This window comes from Nymphaea colorata, chromosome 8, assembly GCF_008831285.2.
Source record: "Nymphaea colorata isolate Beijing-Zhang1983 chromosome 8, ASM883128v2, whole genome shotgun sequence".
Lineage (NCBI taxonomy): Eukaryota > Viridiplantae > Streptophyta > Magnoliopsida > Nymphaeales > Nymphaeaceae > Nymphaea > Nymphaea colorata.
Genome location: NC_045145.1, coordinates 15,653,966 through 15,680,773, shown reverse-complemented (window position 1 = coordinate 15,680,773; position 26,808 = coordinate 15,653,966). Strand labels below are relative to the sequence as shown.

Sequence of the window (26,808 nt, the reverse complement as noted above, 5' to 3'; positions counted from 1 at the left end):
ACATGCGAGATTTATCTTCGATAAAAGACACATAATACCTGTATCCCGTATTGGATTCCACAGGAGCTGGTCCCCACACGTCTGAATGTACCAAATCAAAAAAATCCGTAGATCGATCAGTGGATGTTTGAAACGGCAGCCTAGTTGACTTCGAATATTCGCAAGCATCACAAGAGTGTTCATTAATGGTGACATTAGGAACACGTATTTTCAAGCTTCTGTCTGAAATATGCCCAAGTCTTGCGTGCCACATCTGGTATTCTTGCCTCTTCTTTTCATTATTGGTGTGTACTAAGAAGCTTGACTCTGGAGTCTCCACCATATAAAGCCCATTTTGTTCCCATCCTCTACCAATCTCCCTCTTCGTTTCCAGATCCTGAAATATCACATTCTTGGGAGAGAAAACAGCCATACAATTGTAAGTCTTTGTCAACTTGCTAACTGACATCAAACTAGTGGAGAGATGTGGTACATAAAGAACTGAAGATGATTTATTTTCAAAAAAAGAAAATTTTCCAGTTCCATCAACTGCAATATGTGATCCGTCAGCTGAGAAGACGGATTTTTTGTTCATATGATCAATAGTGGTCAGCCTTGTCAGATCATTTGTCATATGATCGGTGGCACCAGTATCAACAACCCATATAGATTTACTAGAATGTGTGAGGAGGGCAAGGTTGTTACCTTCAATAGAGTTGCTGACCGGTTGAGAAGAGACGAGGTTCGTTTTTGAGAATTTTTGGAAAAATTTCTCTAAGTCCTCTTTTGTAACAAAATGAGCAAGATCAACTTGAGGAGTGGTTGTTGCCTTGTCTCTTGCAGGTTTGCCGACGAGTTCCCAGCATCTTTCTCGAAGATGACCCGTTTTTTTGCAATGAGAACATTTTAGTTTGCTGCGGTTTCGTTGAAAATTTCCGCCACCACTTTGATTTTTTGAATCGCCTTTCCATGTCTCGCCTTTCCATGTCTTGGATTCAGATCGAGCTAGACATGCCATCTTCTCTGGATTTTCTTCATATATGTCTGTGGGATTCATAACTTTTCTTCTGGTGTCTTCTCTTTGTATTGCTTGGCAAACTTGATTATAGCTTGGCAAGGGAGTGGTCATGAGAATCTGGCTACGAAGATTCTCATAGTCAGGTCCAAGACCAGCAAGCACTTTAAATATTTTGTCTTCATCGAATCGCTTTTGATAGATCTCGGCATCGGTAGTGGGTGGTCTGTATTGGGCGAGTTCATCATACAGGCTGCGAAGTTTGTTTAAGTAGAGGCTGGTTTGCTTACCATCTTTGGTGAGATTGGCAATGTCAAGTTGTAGCTGATAGACGCGGGCAAGGTTGTTTTGCTCGCTGTACATCTCTCTCAATGTATCCCATATTTCCTTCGCTGTTTCCTTGTATAGAAATAAACTAGATATGTGAGGTTCCATAGAATTCATAAGCCAAGCCATTACCATATCATTCTCAGATTCCCAATCTTCATAGTTGGGATCGTTCTTTGCTGGAGGTGTGATTCGTCCACTGATATATCCTACTTTGGATCGCCCGCTTAAGAATAGACGGGCAGCTTTAGCCCAACTGAGATAATTGGTGTCGTTGAGGAGAATAGAAGTGATCTTGAGTGTCCCATGGCTCTGATCGTGTCCTCCTTTCATACTGCTGGAATTTCCGCTAGATTGGTTACTAGACGTATCTGCCATGGCAGGAAATCACTTGATGACAGGCGATATTTAAAAACAATGGACTACTCCTTTCCGGATTCTCAAAAAAAATCCCACCGATATCAGTCCCATGAGAAGAGACGAAAAAAAACAGAGTTGCACAAATGTAAGCAGCGACTAATTCTCAAAAAAGTCATTTAACGGACTTACGCAGAAAATCCATTGTCCTCTGTTCATTTCAACGAGTGTCTGCCTCTGTTCTCAACAAATAAATCACAATGGAAAAAGAATTTCTTCAGATTTTTTTTTTTTTCCGTTACCGGGGACCTTGCCGACTGGTGGAGCTCCAATCAAAAACGAGAAACGAGGTTGGCAGGAGAAGATGGCAGCGAGGAAGGGTGAGATGGGCTAAATCGACATCTCTTACGATGATCTTTTAGGCGTTGCAGAGCAGACTTGATTGGATCGCCCCATTGCTGAAAAAAACTTAGAATTCCTTTTGCAGCGGCTCCTCACGAATCATCTCCAAGCTCTGATACCATGTTGAGAAGTATGCAATGAGAAAAAACAGAGATTGCAAGTGAAGGAAAAACTGTAAGACAGTAATTACGTGGTTCGGCTTGAAGCCTACATCCACGAGAGAAAGGGGAACTCTTCTTCATTCTGTTTTTTTTTTCACTCCTTTACAGCAGGGGTACACCCCATTATATAGGTTTCACTTATAAGATTGAGATAGGAACAGATTTTTAGGGATTAACAAGAATCTTCAGTTGCTGCCGTTAGAGATGCTCCTTGATCACGACAATCTTGGTGTGGATGATTTGATGAGGAACACACACCAGATCAGCGTCCAATCTTCTCCCAAAAGTGGTAGATCTTCTAATATCTCTTTACGAGATTTTCGTCCCATCTCTTTGTAACTAACAGAAAGGTCATCATCCAATGAAGGGGCAAACTTTGAATTACTGATTGATCCCTTACATTGAAATAAAAAAATGTTGGTTCTTTCCCATTCAACCAAAAGCATGCTAAGTTGCTAACTCTGCAAAATTCTTCCAAATCGCTGTAATACCTATGGACGAATTCGTTTTCTGCTTAATGGACTTGTTCCATGTGCTCCTGGGCCTGATTCCTGGCACAGAGAGGCTCCTCAAGGCGCCTTTTTCTCAAATGGTCGTCTGAAAACATGGAAAATATTTCAGATTGTATGTGTGGAAAAGGTGAATGATGAGAAGATTCAAGAAAAAAATAGTCACGAAGCAGTTGTTTCGAAGAGATGTAAATCGAAAAGGCTGACTGCCATGAAAAGGTTTGTGCAGCTACGGTGTGGACTCTGTGGAATGGCAAGGTCCAAGCACCACAACGTAAACCAACATAATTTAGAAAAAAGACTCGAGCACCAGCGTGAACCAACAGTGGTTGGTTAAGAAAATCTGATACAAACATATGCAAGACCGATCCGACTTCAGTTCTGGCTTGGGTTCAGATAAGATGGAGAACTATGTCCCGTATAGATGTTTTAAATCATAAACATCAACATTCAAATGATATTTCTTTGAGTGCGTAATATGAGCTAAAATAGCCTATGCGTTGATTCATAAACTCTTATAGGCATGATATGTTGAAAAACATAACTTTTGTATGAATTTGGATGTGGAAATCATATTCAATAGGTAGGTTATGAAAAATAACCGTAAAAATAAAAAAGACTGTGATGCTGACCAGTATAAAACGCACAGTTATCCTATGCTTTCTTCTATAAAGTTCGGGCTGTTTAATGTTGGTTAAATAACTAGCTAAGGTATGAAGTAGGGGAAAAAATAAAAATATGAAATTTCTCTTAAATATGGGAATGAAATTGTGAATTACAATACGGCAGAGCTGGATGTATTGATTTTTCCGTTTCGGAGGTGGAGGCCTTAGTTCTTTATAAACATCTATTTTTTTTAGTAGACCGATCTTACATGTATCTTTGTGTCTTAAAGGCAGGCCAAAATATCACTTGTAATTTATTGGAACTAGAAAAAAAGTTTGGTCCCTCGTTGGATTTCAGCGGTGGAGTGAGCCCAAGTTTCCATCAGAAACCCTTTCTTGTGTTTGTGGAACTCTAATTCCTAATACCTCTATCCTCATGAGCAGTCCACCGTGCACAGTACCAACACTGAAGATGTCCTCCGTCGTACCCATCTGCCGTAGTTCCCTCTAGCCGACTTCTGCAACTTTGTGCTTACTTTTCCCTCACAATTTTCTTCTGCTTGTGATTGGAAACCTTATTAATCATCTTTGTTTGTAGGTCCTGTTCTTCTTAGGCGAAGGAGGCCCCTTCGCGTTCTACAGAATAGCGTCTCTGGAACCAAATTCTTGGATACTCGCCGGCTTCCTTATAGATGGGTAAAGCTCAATTTGCTTTTCAGTTTAGTACTACGATTGGAATAGGCGAGGTCGTTCGTCCTATTTTATATCCCCTTCTTCTTGGTTATCCAGGAATATATCAGTAAATATGAATCCTTTAGTCCTCGAGGCCTGAAACGAGCAGCATCAGTGACTAACCGGCAGACCCATTACACCTTTGAAGACGACGAATCTGAGTTCGAACCATTTTGGTCTTTCCTAATCAAGGAAACATATCGGTACTACTGCTCTTTTCCCTCTAATTTTGCTTGGTTTCCTTGTCGCGGTTCTCCTAAAAGTCGAGGAAACTTCCACCTGCTATTTGCACCATCCCGTGTCTGTAATTCTTGTTGATTTGCAGGTATTTGAGATCGCTGCTTCAATTTCTGGTAGACCAGCCTGGTGAATTAAGATACTTAGAATGGCCATCGTTTAAGAGCACGGTTGTCCTTCTATCTTTCACTACTAATGGAGTTTTCTTACATTTGAAATGCTTCAATTGTGATGTCTATGAGGTGTTTAAATGCACTAATTTATCCAGAAACATAGGTGCATTGTGAGACAGTGAAATGTTTGTGCTTTTACTGCTTTTTCTGAGTTTGTGCTGCAGGCAAGTGCCACCTGAAATGCAAAATTCCTAGTCGCACTGTTGGTCTTACAGCAGGTTCAGGTGTTAATATTTGTACCTGTGAATCTTCAAAACGAATATCTCTCTTGGAGGAAGATGAAGTCGATGCAGGGCCTAATAGCATTCCCCTAGGGCAATTTTAAGCGCTTCTTTTGTAAAAATTGGCAATCGCAGCCTATTGAATCTTGGTGCCTCTTATGAATAATTATATGTAAGGGAAAGGCCATGTAGGTCTAACGTGACAGAGCAATGGTGCATTAAATGCTGTTATATTGCAATGCAGCAATGCTTACTATCCTGCTAGACCAAGCTACCGCAACAGCAATTGATCTAAGATGCATCTTCGCCTGTTGCTTTAGTTCCTCATATAGATGTTTAAAGCAGCCCTTGCATCTCAAAATACTTTTGAACTTACTACCACAAGAACATTCTGATTGATTTCTAATATGCTCATCCATGGAGTTGTAATATCTTATTAAAGTATCTTGTATCTACCAAGCTAAATCCTAGTTGGCTTTTGGAGAAAGAAAAAAAGGGACGTCAAACTGCAAAGCTACCAATGCCACATATTGGTTCGTTGTTATCACATACGAGTTGGAATGCTTGAGCTCCCCATTGTCCTGTCTCTTCTATTGTTGCCTTTCCTCATCATCATCTGAAGAAACATTTCAAACCTGAAAAGGAATGTGATAATCATTTGGCTGTCTTTTATGCCTCTTGAAATAGAAACGTGCCCTTGTTATATCTGATGAGCATTGGTTATGCTCTGTGACTACTTTCCTGGAACTTAACAATGAATAGTATGTTTTGAAGCCTTATAATTGGAGTAATCCTCTAACATGAATTCCTCATTCAGGATGCATCCATGGGCTTTTGCCTACTGCTTGGAGGTTTTAGAAGTTAGTTATTTTCCCTCTGTTGTCTTCCATCCAAAATTGTTGGCTTGAAGAGAAATATACCATCAGAAAAGTTTTGTATTTGCATAAGCTGCATTCTGGTTCTCTACTATTATACAATACTTCACACTTAGCTGCCTGAGCTTGAGTTGTCAGCTATTTCATGAAAAGACTTCTGTTCAGGTTGCTTATCATGGGCTACTTTTTCAAATTTATATTTTTACCTAAATTATAGAACGGAACTCTGAGATTTTCTTTTGCATTGAAAGCTTCTGAAATTTCATGGGATAAATATCCATGTCTCCACTTCTTATACTATTAAGAAACTGGTCTCTTTTCTCCCCCTTCTCCAAGGATGCAGCTCATTTTTCAGCATATACTCTGTTCACAAAGGGCTGAACTGTAGGCTTTGCATGAAGAACTGAACCAGTAAGCATCTGTTATGCCGTAGGCCACATTCTGTCTAGGAGTTATATATTGCTAAAGTTTCTTGATCCTTGCTGAGAAAAACATTCAAAACCTAAGTGATTTTCTGTTTGCTTTGGGATGTGAGAAAGGAATGGTGGAAATGAAACACACTATTCCAGCTTACCATTTAGGATGGGTTATATTTATCTAGAAGTTATCTTTCTCTGACTTCAGTTATATTATCTTTTTGTGTTGCCACATGGAGGAGTATGTGTTATTTATTGTACTCACATAAGCTGCATAAATGCCGAGGAGAATTGCTGAATCTCCATATAGTCACTTTGAAGACTGTTGCTTGTATGGTCCTGATTACGCCTTTAGAAGTTAGTTGACCTCTTGATCTCATCTTTCCAATTACTTTGATATTGGATTTGTGTAAATGAAGCAGTCTTATGACTCAACAAAATGAAGTACAGCTGAGGAATTACTTTCAAGAAATACATTCCTGTAGAGCTGGAATAGCAGATACTATGAGCTTGTCACATTAAGAAACCAAAATGCCTTTGTTCAGCTAAACACTCAGGCTTCTGACCTTTGTGATAGGCGTGTAGATTGGGACTGATAGGCGTGTAGATTGGGACTGGTTATTTCCTTTGGATGTGAATTTCTAGCTTATTTTGAACTCCACTTTCAGTTGTAATTTTTGTCTGTTTTGTTGTAAAGGAATATCAATCTATGGATATCCCATTTGACCAATGTTGGGAGGGTTTTTTGCACACATTTATTTCTGAAAGTTACTGAGTGGAGTTCTTGCACTTTCACGGTTTCACCTGTTACTTTTGAGACCAATAGTGTCTGATCAGTGGTGGGAGAGATGATACTTTGCTTCTGAAGCATGAGGTCGTTTTAAAAATGTTTATCCTGCACCGAACATCTTATTGCATTTTTCCAGTCCCTACATCATCTTTATCCTACACTGAACATCTAAATGCGTCATTTTTGTGAGCATCAACATTCAAGAAATATGATTGTTTGTCAAAGATAGTTATCAGGAGCCCTACAAGAAAGTTTATGCATCCTCATTCTTTCTCCAAAGAAATGATGATAATAGTTTTGAATGGTCTGAATGAAGCAGATGCAGGATGGCTTTTGCCTTTTAGTAAAAGATAAGCAAATTTAAAAGAAATCCATGTTGAAAGTAACTAATCTATTTCAAAGTAAGTGAACCTATTCTTGGTTTTAAAGCACAGCCAAATTGTCCATTCTTGAAAAGTGAAACCTGTGGCATTCCTGTTTGTTCAGACTAGTTTTTATTTCTGCTGCTGCATTTGATCTCTTTTTTTTCTGGCTGTTTCAGGTTAGATGTATATTACACCTTTTTGTCACCTTAATTCAGCATATCATCATCTACCAGTATGTTTGGTTTCTCATTGCTGATCCTTTTTAATTTGGCAGCTGAAGACTGCAATCCTTACACTTGTGCTTGTTGCCCTGCTCATCGTAGCACTGTCATCAATCGATGCTGCTCTGTGGTATTTGTTGGCGTTGATCCTCCGAAGGGCTGCTTGATTTGCTACTGACTTCGTGCCAAGGCTAATTTTGGTTTCTTTGACATAACATGATACCACCATACCCAGCTTCATCTGCTGCGGCTACAGGCTGATACTCTCTTGAGTTCCAGATAAGGTTAAAGTAATCTTCTAAAATAGTTATTACTGATGGTCAGGACCTTGGTTTCCAGTTTCAGAAATTGTCAACTCATGTGCCAAATCGAGAGTCCAGCTTCGTCCAGTTTGCAGTGATTATAGTTAACAGTGTGGGCGGTGATGTAGATCTGAGCATTTGATCGAGCCAATGTATAAAGCTCATGTGTGTACCATCTTCAGACTACACGCAGCACGCTGCTAGATCTCTTCAGGTTTTTTTACTTACCCTTGTCGAATGGGTGCTGACCAAAAACTTGGCAGATCAATGACAGAAATTTGGATGCACCTGATTATCCAATTGGCACCTTCGCACTATAGGCTACACCACCGTATACATGCATGCACCATACACACACACACACACACACCAAAAGTGACTGATAGATGTTAATGCGGACATGTCTCTTTTTCTCTCTCTCCATATATAATATATATATATTGCACGCAATAATCCGCAGACAGTAAGCGCGTGTATATCTGCCTAGCTGGACATATCTTTATCCAGATAAGTGCTGTCCCGAAGGAATCTATCGACGTCTCTGTCCCACTTCCCGGAAAAGTATAAAAGATGGAAAACTGGAAAAGAAGTCAGGTAAAGATCTTGAGTTATCAGACCTGTATTCGAGCGAAATTTTCCATTTTGTGGGGATGTTTCAGAAAAATATAAAAACGTGGGGTTCTTCTTAGAAGTGGGAGCTTGGGCTGTTATCCGTTGTTGGTGCCGAGATTTGTTTCCTTAAGGAAATTTTTTCTAAGATCGTCTATTTTATGGCATATCCATAAAAACTTAATTATGGATTGTCAGGCAATTGTAACCTTCTAAGTGTTCGATTCAAAAGTGAAAAAAAGAAAAAACTCCATATGTTTTCGGAGATAAAATCTCGGGAATTTTCCTGATCGCACTTCCATGTGGCTGAATATTCTCAACCTGAGCCGAATAGGACTTGACACGACTCGATTTTGATAGACCCACGAGTTGGAATCTCAGCTTTCAAAATATGGACGGGTTTTAGTCGCAAGAGAAAAAGAGGAGTTTTGGAGCCCGGAGTTCGACAGTGGTAGCACACAACTTTTTAGAACAAACATTGTTATATATATATATATATATATATATTATAGAGAGAGAGAGAGAGTTTGCTTTTAAAAACTATTTATAAAAACGTCACAGAATCTAGGCACAATCTTCTTTGTTTTTCTTTTTTTTCAATGTTTAATTTTCTCGCCTAAGCATGCAGTTTTTAGCTGAGGCACTGATATCCGTGTGCCCTTAACACGGCTGTCCTGTTCAGTGTTGTTCCAGCGGATTGAAACGGCCTCTTAGGGACTCCACGAAATGTAAGCCAAAAACTTGTATTTCCTTTTAGATATAACTACATTATTCTAGTGACGCGCAGATTTAAATTTGAATTCAAATTGATCCAAAACTGGTTTTTAATGATTAAATTCTCCATTGCATGGCTTGAGGGTTGAGACTTGAGACATTTATTCTTCTCCATTTTTCCAGAGTATCAAACCTATGTCTTCTTATACATTAACATGTATATCAATGTCCTTGTAACAATTTTACAGTGGAGTTCGGAACTGAGACTGGCTGCTCATTTCAACCCCTTGAGAATTAGATGTGGATCATATTCAATACAGCTAGCAAGAAGGAAAACTTTAAATCCAAAACCAAGTTATTCCAAATGTATTTAGCTGTTCCTAACCCGAATCACCTGCGGTCCTGCGTCCCTGTTTCTTGCTCCCTCCACTGTTTTTCATGAAAAATCAGTCTGAAGAACCTCTCACAATTCTCATCATGCTTTACAAAAAGTGATCAGATGTACACCTTTGTAAGGATCCATGTGATACCTCATGTGTCTCTTCTTTTTGGGAGATTTGGAGAAAAGTGAACCCTGAAAAAAAAAGGAAAAATGATAAATAGTAAAAACTCTTTTAACGGCTTTTGCTTACCTGTAATCTAGTCCCATTTCTGATTTTCAATGTCTGCAATCCATGGATTACGATAAGACTCTCTCCTGCAACTATCTTTAAATTAGAGTACCTTTTGCTCATGTAATATCAGTTATTAATCTGAGTGGCCCCAAGGGATTGGTATAACTGGTTGGACTAGTGACTAGTAGAAGACGGACCAGTTATTAGTTATTGGTTTGATTCTCATGGGTGTCAACTCGATGTGTAACCCTATGCAAGCATAGGTTGACATTAAAAGGTGTGGTTTAAGCAATTTTCAAAAACTCACGCATATAAAACCAAAGGAGTGGCAACAACTGGTGGACCATGCCTATCATGGTAGTATATATATATATATATATATATACTACCATGCTAGGCTTAACATGTTGTGATTGGCTTATGAGTAATAATTTTGCAGAAGAGGACAACTTTGTCCGCAGCTAAGGCTGCTTTAACAAAAACTGACAAAAGAGTGCGATTTTCACCAACTTTGGCTCAGTGACAATGAACTTTTGTTCCATTATTTTGTCTCGGGCAAACATATTAGTTGGCACCCAAGTTGAGCTATAGCCCTCTGCCCCTCCCTTTTCCCCAAAACTCCACTTCTTTCTCACTAATTGTTGCCACTGCCGACCATTATTGCCATTATTAAAACCAGTGGTCTTTTCTCCAACCCTCGAAGATACAAGCTAACTGCGTTATATTAATGGAAGACAAATAAGAGAGTTAAACTGTAAATGGATTTAGAAAGTATCAGCAGATGCACATCCATATATATTTTATATATATATATATGGACAGCGAAAGAGAGAGAGAGAGCATAGAGCCTGTCGAATCAATGGGCAATCCTAGGACAACCCTGTCATCCCAGTCTGGCTGAAATCCTTGTCCATGACTGCAAGTTAGGAGCCTATCATGAAAAATCTGTGGAGTCCCAAAGAATCTGTTCCTTGTCTGTCAAAATAGAGACAGGGAGGGGCCATGGCACTTTGAGAGGAAAGAGTTGGAAAGAACAATGAAACCCTGGAAGAGGAGAAGGAAGCAAATATGTTTCCCTGACCAGCTGAGTGAATTTCAAAAGCAACGCAAAACATCTCTCTTCTTCGTCTAAATGTAAATATGACACCGTCAGGATTTCTCCTCCTGTCCAATTTAATAGATATATTTTACAGATGGCAAAGGATGTAACATGCTTGTTTCGTTCTAATCGCTTAGCTGTTCATTTCAACTGGTGAATAGCCAGGAACCAACTTCCGCACTAAAGCGGTGACAAAATATGGAGAAGAGAGGTACTGCAGTGGAAACAAAATATCCACCGCGTAGGAAAAAGAAAAAGTTGGCAGCAGTGATGTGCTAAGTTAGCAAGATCCCGAAAGTCAGGTTGATGCGGACAGACCTGCCATTCGAAAAGAAAAGGTGGATTTTTTTTTGTGGAAAATTTTACTCCACAGATGCAGGTGTGCTAAGATAGTCTGATTACTTATTCTACGGATTCGATAGCAAGTGAGGAAGTTGGTTTTGTCAAAGAGTGGGAGGAGACAGTCACCTCTCCTCCGTTGAATATAGTATAGGAGTTTGATTCAAAATTCTGGATGGAGGTGCAGCGGCAGACGCTGCTATATAAAATTTGAGGCTTCCTTCGAAATTACAGACAGTTTCCCGCACTACGGCACAAACTACAGAGAAAAATATAATGTAAAGGAGAACGATCACCGACACGCCCTTAGTGCTCTGTACTGTTCTGTTTATAAAAGGAGGAAAAAAGAAGAAACTGCAGAGAAAACTGCTGCTTCTTTTCTATATCTGTTTGTGGTAAAAATAGAAAGAGAGAGAGAGAGAGAGAGAGAAAGAGAGAGAGGCAGGCAATAATGGTGGGTATTTTCTCAAGGATTTCAGGACACAGGACGAATGCTCAACCGCGACCCCACTCATCGCTGGTACTGCTTTTCATGGCCATTTTCCCCACTTTTTCTCCCTCCCCGCCTTTATTCTCTTTGCCACTTTCTCTTTTTCTATGCTTCTGCATCTTCTTGCGTGAGTGCACTACCTGCCTTGTTGTTTTTCCATTCCTTTTCCATTGTTTCTATATGAAGCTTGGTTTGAGTTCTTGTTTGGCAATGACATGATCTCTGTGATGGGTGTTCAATTTGGGGAAGGATTTGTAAGGTTTTTCTGGTTCCTGTTTATGTTTTCAATAATGAATGGATCAATATTATGAGTTTTTCTGTATTTTGGTTTCTTTGTTTGGATTGGAAATGCGGTTGCTTATTAGTGGTGGCATGTGTGGAAATGTCAGCAGGAAGACAAGGAGAGGACAGCTCCTGATGGAGAGATGGTAGTTCTGGTGCCTTCTCTTAGTGGTGTCCGTGCAATGCAATTGGGAGTTGAGTTTAAGCCGATTGATCATCCGACCGAGCCTCGAGACAACGATCAACCTGTAAAATGCCCGATGCCGGAGCCATCAATACTAAATGTAAGCTTGTTTTTCTTTGTTTACAAGAATTTTTTCTCTTATTGGGAGAGCCTTTTTATACTCTGTCATCTTTGTGTGTGAAAGGAAACCTGCTCTCTTCTGTCTTTGTCCTTCGCTGTGCTATGGTTTCGTGTATCTCTTATGCGTTGTCATTTTCTGCCTCTTCTTTTCCCCTTCTGTTCGTTGGGTTCCTTTTCGTTTTTGTTTTTTCATTTAGTTGCAACCCGAGCTGTTTGGTAGAAAAAAACACTGTACACTCGATTAAGAACTTAGAAAGTTGGACATCTTCATCTCTTGATGGAAATAGTGATTGCGCATCATGTTGTTGAGATGCACTATTTAGTTCTATTTTATGGTACCACATGGCAGTTTTTATTTTTGCTGAAACTATTTTTATAGTTATTGAATTGATGTAACCAGACACTGGGTTCTTAGGTGAAGAAGATGACCAACAGTGCAGGTTCGGATTAAGGAGAGGAGTACGTGCAGATATGTCCCAAGAAGTATTATCAGGGCGTAGAGCTATTCCTCAGAGATTTTTAAATTGATGATGCCTGCCTGAAAGTCCTTCAGGGATGTGCACATTACAGTTCAACTTTATGTTGGTTTTTGAAGGGGTCTACTGCAAATCCTCGGCTTTGGACCCGACTGACTTAAGCCACAGCAGAAACTAGTCATGCAATTGTTTTGCGCGTAGCTGCTTCACGAGCGTATAGAAAGTGCTGTTCAGGGAGGCCCATCGTTTTCGATTAGATTCACTAGTTCACGTCTTCCCAGAACCTAGAATCTGTACTAAAAGCAATTGTCGTCCTTAGGGCCTGTTTGGTTGGAAGGAAAGGGAGGGAAATGGAGGGATTCAGCAATCCCTCCTGTGTTTGGTTGGCTAATTAGAAAGGAGGGAAAGAAAAGGAAAGAGAGAAAGTCAGTTTAGATGGGAGGGAAGGGAAAGGAAAGGAAAGGAAAGGAAAGGATTGTATAGTGTAAATTCAATCTCTCCCAAATCGGACGGATTGGGAGGGAAAGGAAAGGGAGTAAGTACAAAAGTGTTGACTGCCCACAATACCCCTCCACGTTTTTTTCTCCCTACCTCTCAACTTTTTGACTATTGAGGGTATTATTATAAATTGTATTGTTCCCTTTCCATTCCATTCACTTTTATTCAAACAAGCTTTTATAATCACCTCTTTTCATTCCATTCCCTTCCCTTCCCTTTCTCTTTCCTTCCCTTCCCTTTCCATTCTTTTCCTTTCCCTCCAACCAAACAGGGCTTAATAGCAATCGTATATGAAATTAAGCTATTCAAACCCTAAGATAAAGGTGGGCGATGGGCAGAGGATTCCCAAGTTCAACCTTAAGGAATTTGATTTGCAGTATATCGCATTAATCACAAGCTGCGCGCTTGCACCCGTGTCCCCCTCGTGTGCGGCTGCGTGTTTACACGCGGGGAGAGAGAGAGAGAGAGAGAGAGAAAGAGAGGTATTTAATGCTTATGCTGTTGCCGTGTTTACAGGATGGACGGATATGGAAAGAGCGATTCGCAGAAGGAATGCGGAGGAAGACAGACATTCCAGTGATGAAGGAAGACGCGACAACCACAGAGCATCCGATGCAGGCAGTACGCAAGAGGCATCAGACGAACCCCCGTGATCATGTCATCTTTCCCTCGTTTAGCGCACCAGAGCAGCACATCATCAAAATGCTCCAAGAAAGCAATGATTTGGACTCATGATTTTAACAATCGACGGTTGCCAATGTATAATTAGAGAAGATCTTCAACACCCAGAAAAGTACTCGGCCAACATTTTCTTTTTAGTTTCTGTTCCTGTTCATACGTCATGTCATATGCCCAGCAGCTACCCTTTTCCCTTCGCTTTTATTTAGAGTCAAGATGTTAACAATTAATGTTGTCCATGTATAATGAGAACTTCAGGAGAACATCTGACAACCAAAAGGTATTCTGCGCCACCGTTTTCTGTTTACTTCCTCTTCATAAATTCAGATGTTCCAGCAATCTGCTTCCCTTTTCCTTCTTTATTGCAGTGAGGTGAAAGATAAAAAATAAGATGCAAGAACAACTGCTTTGAATGTATTCTCTAAAATTTTTCTTTTTCACATAAAGAAAATGTGAATCCATGCGACTCAAGGTTTTCAACGAAAATACAACAAAGCTGTGGAGTGACAATAAAAATGACTACAGTATAAGCGCGTACGTATTTCACTCGTACAAAGATATACAAAGGGCAACAGACATGCCCAAAATTAAGGAGATCAGCTGAGTCGTTGTACTCCTAAAACTTGAATCTCCACTATTCATTTCCGGGAGAACTCCAGCTACAGCAATATAGATGAAGCCACCTGCCGTAAATCCCTGCATAAAGTACTTGAACTTCAACATTTTTCTATTTGAAATCCTTGCTAAAATAAAAAGCCGTTAATCTGCAAAAAAGGTTGGGAATGATTTCCCCAGTAAACCATCTACTGGATGTTCTGCACCAGTTTGCTACAGGGAGTGACGTGGTTATTTAACCGATGAAACAGCCCTCTAAAATTTACATAAAACAATCAATTTACCTCGATCAAAGAAGAATGCCCTGGGTCTTGTCCCAATGTCAAAGCCTGCATAAAACGATTTCAATTAAGAATCATGCACCTTTTATAGTTCACTGAACCAACAATAAAGAAGGCATCCCATCTTCTCACCAGTGCAGTTCCTGCCAGTGCCACCAATGCCGATAAAAAATTGAAAAAAGAGCTTCAAAGACACTGAAACCTGATCTGACCAAGATCCCAAAATCTCCTACCTGCATAGCCAAAAAGAGGAGCCACTATAAGTTTCCAAGACAATACGGAATATTGTCAAAACCCTGCAAAGATCGTTGTCGAAATCAAAGAAGATTAAAGAGACCATCCTCTAAGTGAGATGCTAGTGTATGCGTCTATTCATGAGAACAATGATTCCAAAGTCACATGAAATCAGCAATTATACCCGCAGAACCTTCAACCTGTTCCCAACGGAACAAAAATTGCATCACGGGTAGCCGAATCAAGAAAATAGGAAAAAGAAAATAACCTCTTGAGGAAGCTCATGTGCAAGCAGAAAGAGTGTTCGGGACCAGCCACCAACGGAACCATGAAGTAAGAAGGCACTTCCTAAAGCCATTCCATCTGTAAAGTTGTGCTGCATTATTCACAAAATCATGTTAGCTACATAAGATCAAGCTGATCATCTGTTTGAAATCGGAACTGCTTTAGTGAAGGAAGGCTTACCACACCATCAGAGAATAAATTGAGATACCCAAATACTAGGTTTGAAGGCTGATTGGACAGATGTTCATCAGTCAAATCAGGAACTGCACTGACATCATTTTTTGAAGAATTTGGCACTTTCTTCTCATTTTCATCGAGTTCAATGGGGCCTCTTCTCTGCACAGAAGAATCTGCAATATTACTACATCAAATTTACAACTCAGCTGTAAAGAGAGCCTAGTTGCTAAACAGGAACATGTTCACAATTTCCTTTCATGAAACCCACAAGAATCAGACAACTCATGAAAACGTAAGAGCATGGCTGCAAGGGTGACAAATCTGGAGAAGAAACAACAGGACATCCATAAATGCAGAATACAGGATGCCAGAAGTAGAAAAGCTCGTTACACATAAAGGTTACAGTCAAAGTCATCAGGTATTTCTAGCTTCCAGTCAGCCAAAGAACGACTGGTGAACTGAGAAGGATCATTTTGGACAAAACAGATTGCCCAAAGTAGGGCTACAAACGGCGGCAGTTAAATTAGTATGCCAGTCAGAACAATATCTTCTCCAGTATGAGAAACAAAAATTATCATCTATAAACGGGCTATAAGTGTAAACTCTAAAAAGTTGGTCTGCAACAGTTTAACTGTTCTAATATCTTAATCTTCATTTATTAAGCAGCAGCGGAACAAATTGAGCAGAACACAAAAAAATATGCATGAAAATAACCCATACTCATGCATGAAGAAAATCATGAAACTAAAAAAATGAATGATACATTGGCTAAGAAAAGGCCCAACCTTATGAAGTGTGTTTTGAGAATCATTTGTAGTTTCACTGGACACTCCATCCGCTATTTCCGTCTCAGATGCTGCTTCCGATTTGCTTTTCCTCTTGTCAGCCAATGCATGATCCAGGTGATCATTGGTCTCCTCATGCTTCTTAGTAATTTTGCCTCTTGGTCGGTGGTGATGAGTATGATGACCGGGATGCAGTCCCTCTTTTCCTGAGGCGCCTTCAACATACCTTACAATCTTTTCGATGAGTAAAAAAAACACTATTCCTGCTGCTTCCACAAAAACAGGACAAGGATCCAAATGCTAGAATAAGTAAAGGGACATAAATAACAAAAATGATCAATTATAAATCTGAAAATACAGAAGAACCAAGCCTTGAAACCCAGAAAGGTGCAAGTTGGTGATTGAGATCAAGAAGCTAAACAATATGGCAAACAACCATAAACCACTCTACCATCTCCAAGTTGACTTGGAATGCTTCATTGGAATATATAATAGAACTTTCACATTATAAAAAATCTTTTTCTCATGTAAAAGCATCTTCAAGGATATGACTGCTTCCATGAAATAAGCCATCATGGTGTTGTACTTATGAGCTCGATTATGATTAACAAAAAAAGTTTGCACAATAAAAAGCTCATACATATCTATCATGCTCATGTTGCTCACATATGCACAAATCATTTAAAAAAATGAGGAAAGCAGGGTCAGAAGTCACATTTCCCTTGACCGAACAGAAACATAACTGGTTACACCTGAACATAATGTGGAGGAATGTTAAGAACTGATGGTAAATATATTCATAATTTAAAACCTAGACTTTCAGAAAGGCAATGCTTACACTTGTATATGTATCAAATACTTCTGATATTACCACTACACAAGAATGCTATGGCACTAAAAAACAGGGAAATGTAGGTCAACTTGATAACTTCCAAAATGAAGAATACCATAAAGAATCATAAGTTACAAGTGACCCATAAATATGGCCCTCATTGCGCATGCCATCCAGATGACTTACACTCTAAAGTGGCCCAGGAAACTGAAGTTTCTCGGGAATAGCATCATGTTATGAAATATGAAAAGTCATGATGTCCTTCATACTCACATAGAATTGATATTCCAACCAGAAGATCACTCAGAGAATGGGCGTGTCCTTCCACATGTCCATGGTTGTGAAGTTTATCATGAGCATGGTCCAAATCATGATTGTGAGAGTGAGAACTGTGACTGCCACCTGGAATAATCACACTTTAGCAGCAACTTCTTTGACACAAAACAAGGACTTTGATAGAGCTTTTCTATATAGTGGTCAAACTTCAGCCAACCACATATGCCAATATACTTAAGGACTCTTGACATAAGGTGAACATAAAAGTGAAGTCTTCAATATAGGAACATTTCTCAGGCCTCAGTTTTCCATGGTGAAAATAGATTTTAAAATATATTACCTATAAACCAAAAGAAGAACAAGAGAAGCAGACAATGTTCTGAATGGACAAGTATCAGTGGATTTAAAGTAGTCATAGGAAATGTTATGATTCCATATCCTTGCTTCAAACTTCAGAAAGTCTTCATTCATAAAGATCTGGAAAAAGGAGGAACAAGGAATGTGAAGTTGTACGAAAAGAAAGTTTTTTTGACCGAGCACCATTTTGTAGCAAGAGTAATGACAATGGTAAGTTTTGAATTGGTGGGAATCTTCAGAAAACAACAAAACCTTTAGCTCTAACTAATTTATGAAGGTGCTAAGAGAACACTCCAACATTTTTCAGCCAATTCCTCACTTTTCAAAGTTATCCTGTATGTGTACCATCCCTCATGTCATATTAGAATAAATCCCTTTAGTTCACTCTCAGAAACCAGGTGTAAAATCTTATGGAAAAAAGGATCCCAATATTGCATCAAAGCAACCATGTGGAATCGGGAGAAATAATTTCTGAATAGGAAAAGTAATCTTATATGTACACAGATGTCAGGAGTTCAGTATTAGATAGCATGTGCAATATTTTGATAATCCAAGCTAAGTTAAAAGTGTGAAAACTGTGAGCTTGTCAATCACAAAGACAAATTTGTAGGTCACTTGAAGCTTACTGCTCATTCAAGTAATGAAAATGAACATTTGAATACTGGCCAGTAGAGATATGTACCTAGTCTAAATAGTCGGAAGTTTTTTAAAGGCAATTATCTTCACCTTGCGAAGTGCTAAATGCAATATGTAAAGAATCAAACAAGTAGAGAGAACCAGAATAAAGATAGAAATTTATTTCCCAAGAGAGGCTCAGTTTTAAAAAGACAATTTTGGTTACAACAACAACCATGGCTATACGTGTCACAGTTTTCAACAACAAACCATGCAAAAATTTCACAGAAAATACCGGGATAGCAGACTTCCGGCAAAAATCTGGACTTAGAAAAACTTGTAGACAAAGTTAAATCTACAAAGCACGAATAGTAAAAAGAAGCTACTGATAGAAATGCAAAGCATCCATCCAATAGGAAAAGCGGGAAATAAGCAAGAAAGGGAGATAAGTTTTTCATACCGAAGGCATGTGGTAATTGGTGGAGGAAAGCATCTCCCAACATTGCTCCAGCCTGCCAATAAAAGGTCCCGTAACTCCCACTTGCTGAATCAAGCACAACCTTTATGAACTAAAAAATCATAAGAAATCATCACCGAAAGGTCCTTAAATTGGGTAATGTGGCTTCAGTTTTAGATGACCAAACTGGAAGATGCCTGATGGTGAGTTTCAAGCCTGATCCACTGAGTTTCTTAACAAGTACTCTCTTTCCCTTGTCAATAATCGAGAAGAATGAAAATGCTATTATCCTTTTCCTTTATTAAGAGTCAAGCTAGTCCAAAGGGATCAGGCAGCACTTGGACTGTTTAAGATGGAGCAAGATGATACATTTTCAGCATCCAGTCATTACCTAATCCATACCATGACAACCAAGAATTCTCCTGATCGAAAGCAAAGACGAAGTTGAATTGGACGTGTTCTAACTTTTATAATCCAGCATATCAACATTATAACCACAGGAATCAAGAAATGCTCGAAATTACGCCAAAGAAAATCATGAAGAGATGCACATGGATAACAAAACAAACAGCGGTGGCACATAAGTTGGAAAAGCAAGCGTGCTACAATGAGCCAAATAGATACAGATCAGAGGACCTAACCCCGAATAGAGCCAAAGAATCGACCACGATCTTCGATGGTTTTCCTTTCGCTGCAACAATTCATAACGCAAGTAGAAATCACACTCAGCAACGATGCCAATTACCAACAATCAAGAACAAGAACTCCCATCTCGATCATCCTTTTAGAATGAAAAAATCGATAAATTCAGCAATGTAGGTACTTACCAAAGAAAATCGGCAAAAGAATAAGGCAGATCAATGAAGCCATGCTCACCAACATCGAGCATCCCATTGCACGAATCCAGAGACCTTCAAAAACCCCAACAACCCGCAAAAAGAAAAGGACGCAAACACCCATCAAAAACCCTCCGACAATTTTTGCGAGCGAACCCCCAATTACCACAACTAAAGCCTTCTAGTAACCCTAACCAAAACAAACTGGGAACTCCATACCCAAATTAGAAAGGCCACCGCTGCCGACCTCTGGATGGTCGTGGGCCCAATGGTGGTAGGAACTAAACCCCATGGATCTGAGGTCTTCTTCTTCCTGGAGCTCCTCTGGCAGCTTCCTCACTCCCTTCTCCTCGTGAAGGTGATGGTGGTCGTCGCCGCAGAGATGGTTGTCATGGTCATGATGATGATGATGGTGGGTATGGCCATGATGGTCCTGGAGATTTGGGCTCTCATGGCTGCTGAATCCGCATTGCTGCGCTAGCGTCTCTCTCAGGGACGAGAACGCGAGGAGATGAAAGATCAGGAGCGTCCACACCGCCATTGAAGCCGTTTTCACCGCAGCCAATCGAGGAAGAAGAGGTCAAATCAATTCCTGGCGAAACCCCACTCCTAGAGCATCGTCTTCCTCATCTGATTAGTTTCTGCGCCGCCTGCAAGTGGTCTCCAGGGTGATGAAGAGGACCATGACGAAGAAGATCACGACGATGCCCACTATGACGCCGAAGGTGAGGGGGTCCATCTTATGCCAAGCACCGTGGGCGCGCGCTCACCGTACCGGAGCTCTGCCCGAGGACTCCGGTGGACATCAGGTCTGCAGACTATCAACCCTCTGCGCACTGTCTTCCGTCAGGCTGCCGAAGAGGTTCCTTGCGTCCCCTTGCACACTGTTTTCCGTGAGGAGTTTCTTACTGAAATAAGTATGAGGAATTTTCACCGTCGTCCATCGCTCAGATGGATGGTGTTTGTTGAAACTTATGTTAGTGTTTAGTGTGGAGCGTCGATGACATGCGACCTGGAATGAATGGATGTCGACTGGTCGATAGATAACTCGGGCATTCAATTCGATCCATAGCTCGATTTGGCAAATTTTGATAAGAAAGTCTGGATTCGAATCAAACGGATATTTTACTCTCACAGGCATCCAAATCCAATTACCGGTTGTCTCTGCCTTTTGTTGATCCAAATTTGATTTAAGTCCAACTCCAGTCGAACATGGTATAATAAGGTGCAGTTAGTCAGAGATGTTTTATGTTTGATGATACGAGCAGACAACTTGAAATTCATGTTTCTATAATTAATTAAACACTTAGGAGGTATTTGATTATTATAGATTTGAGATCAATATATTCAAGTTTAGATGTGGGCCTAGGGATTCATATGCACAACGACAAGTGCTTTGAAGGGGTAGACTATAGCACCCAATCAATTTACCTTTTTACTTTCCATCTTTTGGCCTTACAGGGAGGTTTCTCCTTTGACTGAAGTATATTGTTATTGTTACTGTTGTATGAATTTGCCCCAAACATAAGGCAGATTCATGGGATGGAACTCAGTAATAATGTATTACTGTCGCCAATCAGCTAAGCACACCCTTTGGGGTCTATACATTCATTTTGCCTAATGATACCTGAACCCTACTAGTCTCAATGTGTGATTTTCCATCTAGTGGCAGAAAACCAACCCTACTGACCAAACCCCCTTAGGTTCTGTATATAGTCTAGCTAATGGGTCTCTCTCTCTCTCTCTCTCTCTCTCTATATATATATATATATATATATATATATATATATATATATATTGGGTGTTATAACTTGCTACTAAAATTTTCGAAGTTTGTGTCAAAGTGCTCTCTACAAACTGAAGCTCAAATTAACAGGAGTTTAGTAATTAAAATGACAATGCTACTCCTGTTTGGCATTTGGCCCCTGCTACTAGACCCTTCGTCATCAAACCACAAGTAACTCCAAATCCAAGAGCCATCACACTTTCTTTTCCATTTGCACTCAAAGTTATCAGAGGAAAGTGAGGATGACGATGGTTGATCAATATGGACAATCCCATCAATGATGTGCCTCTTAACGTGATTCCGTGAGTAAGGATGTTATTAATGGGGTTTCTGATGATACTAACTTGAGAACCAACTTGCCAAAAATGATGCAGCGAATAGGATTTAGAGATTCTAGCTTCGCAATCAATTGAATTAAAGGAACGTTCTATTAACAATCAAATGAATTAGGAAAACATGAGTGAGATGGCAAAAATAATAGGTGCTTTCAGCTGTCTAAATTCAGGATCCGTAGCTGAGTCTGCTACCAACGACGTGTCATTACCTGCATTGGATTCTTTTATGTAAGACCTGTGTCGCCAATCCAAGAACCAGTATATGGTGAAGGTTCTAATTTGCATGGTTGCCAAATTAAGCGCATAGAGGTTACAGCAGATAAAGGACCAATTCAATCGATTGTATCCAATATATCATGATTCCCAACGAAGGTTGAGCTTGTTCTCTTCCTCAATGCTGTTAGACTCCAAAGAAACGCACATACATCAGACTTTGTTTTGCAGAGACGTATACAAACTAGAGCATGTCAATGGTAGAACCTATGTATAGTCCAATTAAAATTGATGAAGTGAAGCAGTTAGATAATCAACTTAAATTAAGTTGATGAAGTGCAGCTCAGCCAGCAGCAGCAGGAAAGACTTAGATAGTTTGAAATTGAACCATCTGTGATAAGCTGGGTGTGATATAATGGTCATTTGGATACGCGACCGAGCAATTCAATGGTTGAAGCCATCGTTTCAGAATTAGCACAAGGTCTTCTTGTTGACCACCTAAAAAAGGTTAGGTAGCTCCTCTGTTGTTGTACTGAAATCTATGTTTATGATTCTTCTTTTAAACTTTTCATATTTGTAATACGTTATTCTTGTAACATCTATAATCAACCCACAAATGTTTTGTCCTTTACGTTTTATGTTTTTTAGAGTTTAGCTCACATGTGTGGTTTATTTAAAGCCTGTTTTCGCAAGAATGGGCGCTGCCCAGAATCTGCGACACGCATTAAAGTTTACGTCGACCAAAAAATCAATGTAAGTCGGAAATTTAATGAACTTTTTTGGATAAAATTCTGGTTTCTGGAAGTCTGGATGCAACTAGATCTGTCAGCTTCTCTTCATACATCTTTCTCCTTTTATGTCTTGTCACTTTGATGTACTATGAACACCACTTTTGGTACAAACTATTACCTAACTTTAAAATTTTGTCTTTATGGAGCAACCTTACTGCATGAACTGGTTCGCAAAACAGGTATGCAGTTTTTGAAGCCTTCATGGCTACCCTTCATGTGTTGTTGGTAACGAAGATGAGTAACTTCTTCGACCTGCTGACGGCTTCTTATGAGAACCAAAATCACAGGAAGAGGTGTGGCCTCAGAGTTCAATGGAGTCCCCTTTCCGGGCAATCACTTTCACCAATATTGACGTAGATTTCTCAGGATCTGATGTTCGTTTCGAACTCGCTATCGCATGAGAAAGTAACAGTCTATTATTAATATGAAAACGAAAGTAAACTAAGATCTTCAGTATGCGCCTGCACCACGTGAATCCGAGAGTAACGTCACCGAATCTACATAACTTTTCAGTACTTTCAAATTCTTGATCTTGGTGATTCCTCACACCAACAAACTGTCCCCCTTCTTCTTATCTCTCTCCATGGATTTCCGTTTAGCTTTTGCGCTAGCTTTTGAAGTCGGCGACATTCTAAATCAAAATTTTCTAGAGGAAGGAGGATCATGAACTTTACTGAGTGAGTTGGGTGAGTCGGTCAGTGTGTCTGTGCGTGAAAAAGGAAACGAGGTAGTGGTTTAGATATTTTGCAAATTATTTTAAAAAAATGGTTTTTTAATCTTTTAACTTTTCTTCAGTTTTTTTTGTCTCTACAAAAAGTTTTTTTTTCTTTTAGGTCCTGTTTGATTGCAAGGAAGAATTAACGTGGTAAATTTACTACGGTAAATTATTTTAAAAAAAAAACAAGATGAAATTTAACCCTCTTTCGATTTGAGGCCGAGACTTTTTTCATGGCCGTTAAAACTTGTTTTATTGGTTCTCCTCAAGAATTGAAAGATGATATAAATAAATATCATTAACACAATTCTAAAAACTCGAAACCCCACAACATTCATGCATCCAAGCAAGCGACATCTCGAACCTTACAAAAACTACACCAAACAATAAACAACCCACAAATTTACCAGCTTATATCATTCAGAAACACAACATGATGTGTAAGGAAAAAGAATAAGCAAAACAAACAAAAAGAAAGTAAGATACATCGAGATATTTATTCATGTGATAAAGAACTGATATTCATGTGACATTTCTTCACTACTAGATATTTGAGTTTGAACTATCTTGCATAATAGAGAGCATGGAAAGATCAATATTACAAAAAACAGAAATCATGATATACAAGTAGGGCTGCACAATTACGAAACAAGAAATAGTGCACGCTGAAATAGAAAATGAGGTTGGTGCAGACACTTCACTCTTGGCAGCAAGGTTATAAACTGCTTAACAATACCATTTTCTTTTCAGTCTAGTGACTATCAACCTCACTAAATAACAGAAACATAACAACAAAATTATCTAGCAATGACATTAATCATAAACATTAGATTGCATTATCTAGAAATATAGTGTCTTAAATTGTGTAAAACCCATGCTAAAGAGACATAATCAAACAGAAGAAAAAGGAAGAATTCCAATTACTGATCAACTGTCCCTAATGGGAGACTAATCATATATAAGTAGAGGATTAAAGAAACTAGAATAGAGTATAGAGAGATGTGAAAATAATGGTCCAAATACCCAATGAATAAATGGTAACATATGAATGAATCTAGGCTAATGATCTGAACCAAATGAATCCCAAAAACCTGTTCGTGATCCATTATATGCATGTCTCCAACCCTTGTTGGGAAGACCTACATGGAGGAACGTAAGTCTGATCACACATTATTGTGTCGGCATGATTTTATGCCTCCATGAAGAGTCCAAAGGTGGGTAACCGGTGTAGATTTGGTAGTTTTTATTTCTGCAACCTTTTGTTTGAAACTGTAGATAGGTTAGTGATTTTTAGTTGATAAGGTTGAAAATGCTAACAGCAAAACATCAGAAGTTACAACCATGATTACTTAATAAACAAAACATACAAATTCTTTGCGAACTTTCATGTAAAGCATAATGCACATGAACATGAACAAGCAGGAAATGGAAGAAAAACATGAAGGAGGAGAAGCGAGAGAGATATCGAGAGACTCACGAGGCAGAGATTCACATAAACGCAGACTGGCAGATACAGACGTTCACAGGTGAGAGAGATACCAAATGCTGCACTTCTCTTTCAAATGGGTGAAATGTACACAATCAGATGGGAAGATGGCGACGATGGGAGGGAAAAGCAGCAATAAAGAGGCAGATGTCGTCCACGGGAGGGAAAACCAGCAAAGAGGGAAAGATGGGCTTCAATGGGAGGGGAAACCAACAACAGCAGAGGGGATCTCCAATGCATGCATAGGGGAAGAAAGAAAGAGTGAAAGAAGGCGTGAAAACAGAGCGAGAGAGGTGATGCAGCAAGAGAGGAGAGGAATGAGAAGCGAGAGAGGTGAGGCAGCGAGAGAGGAGAGAGGAAGAAGGGCGTCGACGCAGGGAAAAGAGGGAAAAACGAGAGAGCTAATGGCTCTCAAAAAATCAGCGTGAAAAAATCCGACCTTCGCAGGTCGGATTTTTTTTTAGCGTTAAACTTCACCTGTTTGTACAGTTTTTTCATGTTAAAATTTTCAACGTTTGATGCACTCACTTCAAACCGGTTGAAACTTCTCACTGTCGTACAGTTTTCACCCGCTCCTCATATTTTACCCCGGCAAACAAACGTAGCCTTAATTAAGGGCATTTTCAACATTATTTATATTGACACATGAAATTTCATGCACGGTAGGGTGTACATAACCTGCTTGGAAGAAGTTAACCTTCTTTTTGTTTAGGTGGCATTAATTGTTGAACATTCAGTATTATGTTGACAGAGGGAGAGCATAGGCAGCACCAGTTTGCTTTCAATGTGTACTTATTTATGAAACACCCACTGTTCTGTTTTACATTTTATTTTCTTCTTTTTCTTAATTTTTTTTCTTAGTTGCTGCAAGGGTATAGTGCAGCTAGTGGGATTAATGAACCGGTCAAAGTTTGGCCGTCTGTATGATTCTCATAGACACCATACATATAATACAAATCATACAAATGATGATTAATACAAATGATTGATGAATCTACAAACTCTAACTTACAAGTGTATCACTTTCCAACCAAAACCCGAAACAGTAGATTTTTTTTTTTTTAAAAAAAAAAAAAGAAAGCTTTGACTTCTTCGGGATATCTCTCCTTTCCTTAAACCAAACCAAAATTATAAAGGCATGGCCATTGTCCTGAATTCGCCGGTTTGAGATTAAGTAGTCGGGAAAATCCATCCAACATTCGGAGGTATAATTTGTCGATTCCTAACTCATTCATCATCTGGGTTTTATCGTCCGCATCCATTCGATTCGTTTTAATGACGCTCATGTTCTAGCGCGCCAATTTTTCAACGAAGCGTAGCTCATGCATGATGTCACGCACGCATCGCACTGAACTCCTTGACCTGAGCGCCAGCCATTTTGTCTTCTTCAGCTCGCCCTCAAGCACTCCATCAACGAAAGCTATGGTTCACAAACATGATCAACAACTTTACTTGTTTAGAACACATCACCCAAGTCTAAGCGTGATTCTGATTCATTTAAAAAACACTGCTAGAAAACAAAAAAACAAAAGGACAAAATATTTCAAATCGACAAAGTCATCAGTCATAAACCCCACAGATTTTAAAACCATGGATCTGATCTCTAGTCAGACCCTTACCGCCTCCAACCACAAATGCATGATTTTCACAAGCTAACATAGCATAGATTTGAAATCTCCAATAGAGAAATCCACTGTTTGTTTAATTTATGGATTTTTAAGGCCATCAAACACAGTCTTATCAAAGGTTTACTTAAAAAAGGGTAGCAGCACCAGCAGGGGCGGAAGGAAAGGGGCCGGCAGGCAGGGGCTTTGGCCTTCTTTTAGATTTTAAAAACTTTAAAAATTTATATATATATTTATAAAGTTTTAATTTAATATATATATATATATTTTGAAAAAAAAAATGTTTCAACCCTTGTTAAAACTTAAAACTATAATTT

General features: G+C 39.3%; 3 protein-coding genes across 7 annotated transcripts; 2 read left to right on the top strand and 1 right to left on the bottom strand.

Moving 5' to 3' along the window:
- The first annotated feature begins 3,669 nt into the window (after positions 1–3,669).
- Positions 3,670–7,974, top strand: LOC116259440 (uncharacterized). Its single transcript, XM_031637265.2, has 5 exons — positions 3,670–3,852; positions 3,954–4,051; positions 4,145–4,290; positions 4,413–4,494; positions 7,439–7,974. Exons 1-5 carry the CDS (start codon positions 3,792–3,794, stop codon positions 7,550–7,552), a joined length of 501 nt encoding a protein of 166 aa, XP_031493125.1. The 5' UTR covers positions 3,670–3,791; the 3' UTR covers positions 7,553–7,974.
- Positions 7,975–11,167: 3,193 nt separating this feature from the next.
- On the top strand, positions 11,168–14,097 carry LOC116258787 (uncharacterized). 5 transcript variants are annotated; one of them, XM_031636175.2, is made up of 3 exons: positions 11,168–11,679; positions 11,945–12,118; positions 13,629–14,097. In XM_031636175.2, the coding sequence occupies exons 1-3, from the start codon at positions 11,554–11,556 to the stop codon at positions 13,845–13,847; spliced, it is 519 nt and encodes a 172-aa protein (XP_031492035.1). In that variant the 5' UTR covers positions 11,168–11,553; the 3' UTR covers positions 13,848–14,097. The 5 variants fall into 5 exon arrangements, with proteins under 5 accessions (XP_031492035.1, XP_031492036.1, XP_031492037.1 ...); XM_031636176.2 differs by having other exon boundaries at positions 11,173–11,582; positions 11,942–12,118; XM_031636177.2 differs by having other exon boundaries at positions 11,174–11,582.
- Positions 14,098–14,177: 80 nt separating this feature from the next.
- On the bottom strand, positions 14,178–20,409 carry LOC116258786 (IAA-alanine resistance protein 1). Its single transcript, XM_031636174.2, is given in 12 exon segments — positions 14,178–14,486; positions 14,690–14,734; positions 14,819–14,868; positions 14,871–14,919; positions 15,189–15,296; positions 15,386–15,541; positions 16,168–16,433; positions 17,273–17,401; positions 18,708–18,759; positions 19,346–19,395; positions 19,532–19,615; positions 19,760–20,409. Coding segments are annotated over 12 exon segments (1,464 nt in total). The 5' UTR covers positions 20,082–20,409; the 3' UTR covers positions 14,178–14,333.
- Between the last annotated feature and the right edge of the window lie 6,399 nt (positions 20,410–26,808).